The sequence below is a fragment of the Macadamia integrifolia genome, unplaced genomic scaffold (assembly GCF_013358625.1).
Source record: "Macadamia integrifolia cultivar HAES 741 unplaced genomic scaffold, SCU_Mint_v3 scaffold_170A, whole genome shotgun sequence".
Taxonomy (NCBI): domain Eukaryota; kingdom Viridiplantae; phylum Streptophyta; class Magnoliopsida; order Proteales; family Proteaceae; genus Macadamia; species Macadamia integrifolia.
Genome location: NW_024870628.1, coordinates 192,743 through 203,126, shown reverse-complemented (window position 1 = coordinate 203,126; position 10,384 = coordinate 192,743). Strand labels below are relative to the sequence as shown.

Sequence of the window (10,384 nt, the reverse complement as noted above, 5' to 3'; positions counted from 1 at the left end):
CTAATAATACTGGATGCTCTTATAAGTGTTCATGCTCTTTGCCCTGCTTACACTGGTGGCGATATCTTTGAAAACTTAAAATTCCGCCTAAATTTAAGTTGTTCTTTTGGCGCTTACTTCGCGATGGACTACCCACAAAAGAATATATGCACAAATAGATGGATATAGACTCCACTTGTAGTCTATGTCACAATGAACAGGACAATCTCTTTCATGTGTTTTTCTCATGTGAGGTTGCTCAAAGGATATGGGCTTCTGGGCCTCTAGGTTTTAGACTATCTAGCCTTCCCTTCACTTCTGTCGCTCAATTAATTATATATCTTTATAATTCGAGTCATTTGACTCCAACTAAGTTATCTTTTTTTTTTTTTTTACTATACTAATTACTACTTGCTATTTCTTATGGCTGCATAGAAACAAGGTTGTTTTAGGGATTTCATCCCTCTCTCGTGTGGTGTTATCCACCAAGTGCACCATTGGACAACGAAATTGCAACACCTTTCCACCAATAGACCCGCTTGTCCAATTCAGAAGCCATTAGTCACCCCACCACACCCTCTTCCTACCCCAACGGGACATCCCGAAAATACTCTTTTTATAACATCTATTACCGATACATCTTTGAACATTTCTGGATGGGCACTATCAGTTTTCTCTCATACCGGTTGCTTACTCTCTCTTGCTGATTTTGTCATGATAGGAGAGGATACTGAGGCTGCGGCAATGGGACTTTTGATCAGGCTTAAGGAATTTCAAGTCAAAGATGGTGTTTTTGATAGAACTATAAGCAACTTATCAGAACTTAACAACCTCATCTTTATTGATAATTTTTTGAAGTGGGATTGGCCTACTTTTGGTTGGCGGCTTACTATTGACCGTCTTTTCTATAACAACCAATTTCTTGTCATTGATTCTCCATATATCAGTCTTTTGAAAACTTGGGCGCACAAAGTGCTGAACTCTAAATGTCGATATGTAAAATTTATCTATGTAATGGTTTGTTTCTCTTAAAATTTTTTTTTTCATTTGCTAAGGCTTGATATTTACATTGCTTTGATGCTTCAAGAAGATATACTTTAACATACCAATTTAATCTCAATCCGGATCCAATAAGGATCAATCACAATTGGTTAGGAATCGTCCAAAATCGACTAAATACCCTAAATTTAGAAATGTATCAACAGCTCTGAATTAATCGGAATCAAGATCAGTCTCTTAGATTCCAATCCCAAGTTTTAAAACTCTGGAGTAGAGTTATATGAAATTGTAAACAAAAGTAGGATTCTAAGTATTGAGGTATCGGATTGTATCAAGATCAATCAAGACCGATACTGATACCTTCCGATCTTGGAATCAAGTATCAATATTGGATCAAGGATAACTCATAAAAAGTCAAAATTTAAATGGAAAAGATGAGTAAAACCATCTGATCTAGACGAATACGTATCGATATAGTTGATTGTATGGACAGAGACCGATACGAATCGATTCGTGAGATCTAAATCACTGGGAACCAAGGATTTAAGGGTCGGTATATATTGATCGGATTGGATCGGTGGGTATCGATCGGTTTTGCCCTATTTTTTTTTTTAAATATTAATTTTTTACTATTTTACTCCAAAAACGATAAGAATCAATCAAGGATCAAAAATCAATCTTAGCCAATATCGATCCAATATGGCCAATACCAGACCGATACTTGAAACTAGGGGTGTCAATTCGTGGCCCGACCCGACTAAATCGATCGGGACCGATCGTTTATAGACCGACAGTCCTGGACCGTTTATTAAACGTGTCGGGCTTGAGCCCGACCCGTTTATAAATGATCAGTCTCAGTTTTGTAACTTGGACCGTCGGGGGTCCGATCGAGACCGACCGAATAACACCCGACCGAGATCGGCCTATTGTGCACCGGCTTGGCCTGACCCTTTAATGATTTTAGAATACCTATTTTACCCCCCAAATTAAAGAGTAAAAACTAAAAAGTAAAGACATGTGTTACATTTTAAATAATGGTTATATTTGGTGTCATTTATTGATTTATTGTTATTTTTGGGCTTGTATGAGTGGGCCAGAATATAAGAGCACATTTTAAAGAGAGTCCGTTTAAAAACCGGTTAAAATCCGTTTAACATTAAACATGTCCGTAGCCTGGTTAATGCCCGACTAAAGCTTGATTAAAGTAGCCCAATTATAATCCGAGGTCGATCGATTGAATATAAAGTGTACCATGCCCTCAATTAACTAAGCCCGATTAGTTAAATGGGCATATAAGGTGCAGCTTTTAAAATTCTTCAAGCCCGATTAAACTTGATTGAAACCGAACCAACCCGACCGGTTGACACCCCTACTTGAAACCATGGTGGGAAGAGGGGAGAAGAACACTTAAAAGCCCTATAATTATTCGGCAAAATTCCGAAAAAATCTCCCGCCGCAAATACAAATGAGAAAGAGGGTTGGTTGTAAAGTTAGTTAAAAACGATTGGACTTCTAAAAGCCCGCCAACGGATCTGCGCGACTGCCTCCCTCTCCCCTCATCTAAAACCCCCTTTCTTCCCTTCCATTAAAGCTCTTAGCGGCCCCTGCCGGCCTTAGCCGGCTCAGCTGCTCTCTACACCCTTCTCTCCCACCCTACTTCTTCTCTTTACATCTCCTTCTCCCTCTCTTTCCGTTATACCTAAACAAAATCACAATAAAAAAAAGCCCTCTCCAGAAGAAGAAGAGAAGAAGTAGAATCAGTCTCCCTTTCAATTTCTAATCCTCTCCCGTATGTCAAAATGACGGGAGAGGAGCAACAGAAGCTCAAAGTGGTGTCATCATCGTCGGAATCAGAAGAGATGGAGGAGGAATTGCAGAAGCTAGAGCTAGTTGGGCCTATGTGGAAGAACAAGAAGAGGCTTTCAAAGCAGCTTTCGATGTGCGAGACGCCACGTGATGCTGCTTGGGAGAGGCGGCGCCGGCAGATTCTCCGGCGGAGGATTGGGTTTGAGGAATCGGATGCGGGGTGTATTGGGTTGACAGATGAGGATCTTTGTGACCTTAAAGGGTCTATTGAGTTAGGGTTTGGTTTCAATGAGGAAGATGGACAAAGCCTCTGTAATACACTGCCAGCTCTTGATCTGTACTTCGCTGTGAATAGGCGGTTCTCGTCTGCTTCTTGCTCGTCTTTGGAGACAGCTGGTCTTAAACAAAGCCCTGTGTCTACTCCAATGGGTTCTGCCAAAAGCCCATCTTCGTCTTTAGGGAGCCCAAGGAGTAGCGAGTCTGATTGGAAGATCTGCAACCCAGGTTAACTATCTCTCTCTCTCTTTCCCTCTTCATGCACAAGTGGTTGGATTGCTTGCTGGGCCATGGAGTGCATAGAAATTCTAATTATAATATGGTTTGGGCATTTAATGGCCCATTGAAGAGATTAATTGGGCTAGCAATTTGCCCAATAAGATTTCTAGGCCAGGAAACTCGCATGGTGGTTCATTTCTATTGACATTAACGGGTCATATTCTTATTGGACCTATAGGAATTTAATATTTCCTTGCAGTGAAATGAACGATCCCTAGTTACGTGGTTTTTGTGTTCATACACAGTGGATGGAGAAATGATATTCTTACCCTTGTGAAACTTAAAAATTTTACTCCCTATTTATATCTATATGGATTCCCTCTTGGCCCTTGCAATGATGCAGGCCATGCAACGAGGGAGACTCCTTTCCCTTTTCTCAATTAAATGATTATAAGCTTACAACATTGACCTAAGATAACAAGTCAATTTTTTTTTTCAGTTTTTATTAGGACTAGGTAAGGTTCTTTCTCTCTCTCTCTCTCTCTACTTCAAGCCCCTATTAAACATGTATGGAGGCAGAAGCTATGCCAACACCCTCTCTCTTTTTCTTAAGAATTTTTATTTCGTGGTTTATTATTTTCCTGTTGTTTTGTGATGTATCGTGTTATTCTTTAGGGAGACGGTTCTATGAGCAGGTAGAGGATACTCTAAACTTTCTCACTTTTTTTTTTTTTTCAATCATCGTATCTCTGCTTAAAATAATACAACTGCTGAGACATATAGTGTAGGCCTTACCTTAGAGAGTCTCTTCCCTATTTTTTATATGGGTGAGGGATAGTCACGCTGCTCGTGTACTGCATGCTACAAGGCGACACCAATGGGGCATTATCTAGTAGGGGTAGGGGTTATTTCAAAGGGGGATAAACACAATGCCCACTAGCATGCGACATATGTGTGGGGTGCCCATCCTTTCTCCACTTAGTTTTGAACAAATGTCACACTACATCATGATCATTACGACCACAACCAAAAATGCCATGTGATAGTTATTAAGGACATAACCTAATTGGTTTAGAGATTTACATGCCAAAATCCATCCTTCATTGTGGGATAAAAGGGTTTTCTAACATGGAAAAAAATTGGACACCACCATTCGTGGGTTATTTATTTATAAAACCAATGCCCTTGTCAATCATTCACTAGCTTGGCTATTGGGAATTTAAGGTGGAAAAAAAAAGTTCAATATAAGTGGTTCATATATTAGGCTAGAGTGCCATTATCAAATTTTGTGACCCATCTCAAGTATATATTCAATCATACATGTCTCAGGTTTTTCCCTTGATGCCAAATAATTTACAAAAAAAAAAAAAATTCAATTAATTTCAAAACCAATTTTTTCTAAAAACCCAACTAAGGACATGTGTACACATTCGAAATGAAATATGAAAAGAGGATTGGGGGGAGTGGGTGTTAAAGTCTTTCCAGGTTCTAGTGCAAGGTAAATGGAAGGTGGTTTGCAATGAATATTACCCTAAGCTCTTTCCTTTTTATGAATAACTATACAAAATGATTGGTCTTAATTTCTATTTGCTTGTAAATATTTTTGCAGGGGACAAACCTCAACAAATAAAGACAAAGTTGAGGCACTGGGCACAAGCCGTAGCTTGTTCTGTGAGGCAATCTTATTGAAGGGAATGAAAAGTGGGAGTTGTACAGAGAAAGGGAGAGATAGATCGAGAGAATATGCACCCACAGGAGCGAGAGAGAGAGAAAGAGAGAGGGCGAGCATAAAGAGAGAGATTGAGGGTTGCTTCTAAAATTGATTTTCAATTTTTCATCAACTGCATAAAGGGTGCAGTTTTCTCAAGTACATGGTGGTACAAATTAATGGAAAAATATTTTTCCATGTCAACAATGTAAAGGATTCTTTCATTACATTCTTCTTCTTCTTTTTTTTTTTTTACTTTTCCCCATACTTGTAATTTCGTTCTAAATTTCATCTACTCAATTAATATTATTCAAAAATCAAAACTCAAGGCTTAAGCTTAAGCCTTGCTTAGGAGTGAATGTCATTGTTAATCTCCTTTTTTTTTTTTTTTGGGTGGTGGGGTTGTTTAATGACACTTAGGAGTTAGGCAATCCAATGTTTTGTGAATTGCAGTTAAGGTACTCAACATTTCACATATTATTTTTGGAGTTCCTATATCAATATACATTACCCAGGTTAATCAATTTCTTTTTAATTTCTAATTTTATGACTTATTTATACTTACCCTAACATGGAAACACCCCATGTCTCCCAAGTCTCACTCTCCCCATCCTGGCCATTGGATCTGGCTCCTCTCCAATTAGTAGACAACTTAATTAGAGTCCTATTAACCATCCAATGACTGAGAGGATTTAGACATGCATCCCAATACATGAGCACGCATCTAGGTCCATCTAACTATCGAATGACTAATTGAGCAGCCCAATAATTAAAGAGGATCTTTTCCTCACATCATTTACTCTTGTCCCACACCCTCTTCCAATTTTTTTAACTCACATCACTAATTACCCTAGTCTCATTTTTACCCCCACCAATTGTGCCCATGTCTTGCTTCCACCACCAACCAATGCAGCTCCCCAGCCAGGCCACACCCTTGACCCTGCCTCCGTCCCCCCGCCCCCTCCATCAACTCTAGGGTTTCGTGTGTTTTTAAAATTGAGTGGAAGGGAGGATTTAGAGGGGAGGAGAGAGAACAATGGGCCACTCCAAGCCTTTAGGTAGCTCCTCTAAACTTTTGGACGAGTGTCCTAATTAGGGGTTGCCACGTGGAAAACCCATAATTGCTTAAAAAGGTAACCCTGTCGGCACTGGCATGACCTTTTTTGATATTTTTAAAGAATGATTCCAAGATATTGGATTGTTAGATTTCGATGAACCCCAAATGGAAATAATTTTGATAGCAATATCCAATGATACTATAATTTTTTTTGAAAATATAGTTAAGATTTGTATACAAAGCAAGAATGGCTTATAAAAATAGGGTTTCAAATAGTGTCCAACTCACATCAAAATTTAGGGCACGCTTTAATGACATGAAAATATGTTATCTAAAAATTTTTAGCACATTCTGACGATGTCCGATCCACCAAATCACTTTAAGGATAAAATGATGATTTGGTGCGATACAAAACATTGTGAGCTATTGTATTTAGTTTCATTCACCTCTTTTCCTTTATATGGTTTATGACCCAACGTGATATATCTAAAAAATGAATGTTCAAGGTAGAAAAATTTAGTAATTGTCCGTCATTTTATTCCTTCTTAGAAAAAAAGCACTTGAATGTGTACTGCACATTCTTTTTTTTTTTTTTATTGAATATCATTTTAATCCAAAAGCATGGTTTTTCTTCAGTATTGCATGTTTGTTCCCTCTTGGTTTCGCCCTTTGGTGTCAAAGTATTCAATAGACCACGGAATATGGCATGATGGCAGCACCATGCACCTTCCCTTTCTTTTAATCCTTGAGTCAATTGGTTGATTTGAAGTTTGTGTCTCTCATGGTTTGAGGACGGATTGGATTGGTTTGAACTGATTGACTTGAATTGATATTTATTTTGATGATCTTAATTTTTGGCTGATACAATATGAAAGGAGGTGGGATTGATAGGTAAAATGGTAAAAAAAAAAAAAAAAATGGTTTTAAATTAAACCCACAAGTATTTCTGTCCAATCCAAGCCCATCCAAATCAGATTAGTATCGTTCCTTCACCAATCTTGATCTTGATTCAATGTTCTTAAACCATGGTGTCTGTAGAAACGCAGCCCTAAAACGATGCAGAAGAAAATGGAAAAATAAGAACAAGCAATACACATAGATTTACGAGGTTCGGCAAGGTTGTTACGTCCACAGTGAGATGAGATCCTGCTTCATTATCAATGGAGAATAAAGTTACAACGCTCGTCCCTCACACCTCTCACTCTCTCAGTATTGCTTGCATTACAGAGAAAGAAACTCTCGTTACAAATATATAACGAAAAACCCTAATCCGGAAAGTACACAATTGCCCTCAAATAAAAAATTTGAACCAGTACTCCCTGGATTAAACTGCGACGGAATACAAGACATCGTACACCAACAGGTGTCTTCATATTATATGGTGAAATCTTATAAATAGCTTTACATATACATTTAAAATATCAATCCACATATTAATCTGTTCTTCATATATATTTTAAATAAATTTTAAAACATTATTTTGACACAAGGCAGAAAAAAAAAAAAAATAGTGGATTCACTAGTTGTTACTAAGTTATTGACGTTAGAAGTTATAGCCTTTTTTATTTATTGCTCTTTCATTTATTCTCAAAAGTTATTTAAGCCATTGTAAAGAGATGTTTTCAAATTAAATTAAAAGTAACTAATCATTTTGTTATAGCAAATGGGTTTGTATACATTCAAACATACACAATCGTTGGATAAAAAATGAGAGTCTATGATTCACCATCTTTGTTAAGACAAGATTTTTCCAAAAATAATTATAGGAAGAGTTGACAAATATTTCCATTTTATTTTATTTTTACTTTATTTATTTATTTATTTATTATTATTTTTTTTTTTTAAATCAAGAGTTCAACCTCTTTCTTCGACTGGAAGATATCTCCATAACAATTAGATATTAGAAGTTCAAATCCCTAACCCGTTTCTTCAAAGAGAAGATTTCTTTGATATTAGACTATTAGAGGCTAAAACTCCTAATCTCTTTCTTCGACTAGAAGATTTCTATGCAATACAAGTTTTGATATTAGAAGTTAACCTGGAACTGTTCCAATAGCAGTCTTTGGTCTTATCAATCTCCAAACTCTGAATTATCCTCTCTAGGTATCTCTTGTTTCAAGTGAAGTCCAGGCAACTGGTTACATCTTTTAGTTCAAGGATGGCAGATCATGATCAATCACTTTCTTTGCAAGAATTGCCCCCTCATTTGATACTAGAGATTCTAAATTCAGGTCGACTGAATGCAACTGATCTTGCCTGTCTAGAACAGTCATGTTGGACTTTCGGAGGGAGAAGTACTCATCATGGGCTATTCCCACCCAAGTTCCGATCTACGGTCGATTTCGCCGCCTTTCAGCTCTGTACCTTACATCCATTATTTGCTTCCTTCCCTTCAAATGCTTCCGACGAGCTCCTCAATCGTTGCGGTGGGAATTGGAAGCGAGTGCTGAGGTTCTTGCAGTCGATCAAACAATCATCTAGCATGGTCGAGACCTCTACAGGCGTTATGCAAGTTACCACAGGAAGATACCACACCTTATTGATCAAAGGCTCCACTGTATACTGCTGTGGGTTCAACCAATCTGGTGTTCTTGCGCAAGGTCCAGGTATATCGCTCTGCTGTGCAATGACCCAAATAAGTTTCCCAATTTCATCCAGTAGGGTAAGCCATATCTCAGCTTCTCACAACCATGCAGCTTTTGTGATGCAGTCTGGGGAGGTTTTCACTTGTGGAGACAATTCAAATTCATGTTGTGGTCATGGAGAAGTAGGAGGCCAATCCATTTTCAGGCCTAAGCTTGTTGAAGCATTGAAGGAAGTTCCTTGCAAAGAGGTTGCTACAGGGCTTAGTTTTACTATATTTCTCACTGAAAATGGTCAAGTTTATACATGTGGGATCAACACTCATGGGCAGCTTGGTCATGGTGATACATTAGCTGAACCCACGCCCAAACTTGTTCAGGATATGGGTTGTGTGATTCAGATTGCTGCTGGTGCAAGTTTCTCTTTAGCTGTTACTGATGATGGGAAGGTATACTCATTTGGTTCAGGCTCTAATTTCTGTTTAGGTCATGGACAACAACAAAATGAGTTTCAACCCCGTGAAATTGAGGCATTTAAAGGTGTTCATGTTGTCCGTATCGCTGCCGCCGACGAGCATGTCGTGGGGCTTGATTCTAGTGGGTTTGTGTATACATGGGGCAAGGGTTATTGTGGTGCATTGGGTCATGGAGATGAGAGTGACAAGATGATTCCAGAGTTAGTGCATAGCCTTAAGGGCCACCTTGCTGTACAGGTCTGTGCAAGGAAGAGAAAGACCCTTGTTCTTATGGATGATGGCTCAGTTTTTGGGTTTGGGTGGATGGGGTTTGGGAGTCTAGGGCTTTCTGATAAGGGTTCCTCTGATAAAGTTATGAAGTCTCAAGTGGTTGAGAACTTAAGAGGTCACCATATTTGTCAAATAAGCACAGGGATGTACCACACTGTTATAGTCACCAATAAGGGCCTTGTTTTAGGGTTTGGAGACAATGAGAAAACACAACTTGGGATTGGTTCATTGAAAGGATGCCTCAAACCAACTGAAATCATGGTCCCAGAAAAAGATCCTTGACTTGTTACAGAAATCAAGAAGCTTAAGGTAATTTTGGCAAGTTCAGCAATTTTTCCCAACTCTACATTGGGGCTTCAATTGATTAAAAAATTCCTAGTGGATTCTGGATTTTTTTTCTGGTATGAATATATATATATATATATATATTTTTTTTTTTAGACTGTAAATTAAGATAAAGAAATGTGATGGAAGGTGGTGGGCATGTATGTCAGGAAATTTCAACCCAAATGAATTGGACCAAGTCAACGTGTCAGATGTTTTGATTTTTTCCATGGCCGGCCGGTTTGCTTAGTGATTCTCTTTCTCTAATTCTGGGTTGAATGGTGCACTATGTTTGTCTTTGGGGTTTATCACCCCTGAATGGCCACTCCTTGTTTAATAATATGGTGGCTTTAATTATGGTTCTTGTTCCTCTCTTGAAAAAATGTTTCTCTTCAATTAATTGGGGGTGCGCAATTAGTGACTTGAGGACCGAAAGGATTTGAGAATAAATGTTCATGTATTGGGATGAGTATCCAGATCCCTTTAGTCCTCTTGGATCACTAATAGGGCAAAAATACACTAAAGCCATTCTTGATTTTAAAGTAAATTTTAGTTTGATGCTCTTGCACCAAGGCAAAACACAGGTATGAAAAAAATTGTTCAAAGTATGACATTCTTCTAAAATGGTTGAAAATTCATGGTTCATTAGCTAGAAATAGAATAAATATGCGAATAGGGGGGGGGGGGG

At 38.3% G+C, this 10,384-nt stretch overlaps 2 protein-coding genes across 2 annotated transcripts; both read left to right on the top strand.

The window, feature by feature from the left end:
* Positions 1 to 2,525: 2,525 nt before the first annotated feature.
* LOC122071011 lies at positions 2,526 to 5,346 on the top strand. Its single transcript, XM_042635281.1, has 2 exons — positions 2,526 to 3,288; positions 4,889 to 5,346. Exons 1-2 carry the CDS (start codon positions 2,778 to 2,780, stop codon positions 4,966 to 4,968), a joined length of 591 nt encoding a protein of 196 aa, XP_042491215.1. The 5' UTR covers positions 2,526 to 2,777; the 3' UTR covers positions 4,969 to 5,346.
* A 2,787-nt stretch (positions 5,347 to 8,133) lies between these two features.
* On the top strand, positions 8,134 to 9,845 carry LOC122070978 (ultraviolet-B receptor UVR8-like). The gene has a single exon (XM_042635238.1). The coding sequence runs from the start codon at positions 8,203 to 8,205 to the stop codon at positions 9,652 to 9,654; it is 1,452 nt and encodes a 483-aa protein (XP_042491172.1). The 5' UTR covers positions 8,134 to 8,202; the 3' UTR covers positions 9,655 to 9,845.
* The last annotated feature ends 539 nt before the right edge of the window (positions 9,846 to 10,384 follow it).

Bases quoted from the DNA above. Each gene is read 5' to 3' on its own strand.
- LOC122071011 (XM_042635281.1), top strand. From the start codon at position 2,778: ATGACGGGAGAGGAGCAACAGAAGCTCAAAGTGGTGTCATCATCGTCG. The intron at 3,289-4,888 runs GTTAACTATCTC...ATATTTTTGCAG, and splicing joins TTGGAAGATCTGCAACCCAG to GGGACAAACCTCAACAAATA.
- LOC122070978 (XM_042635238.1), top strand. From the start codon at position 8,203: ATGGCAGATCATGATCAATCACTTTCTTTGCAAGAATTGCCCCCTCAT.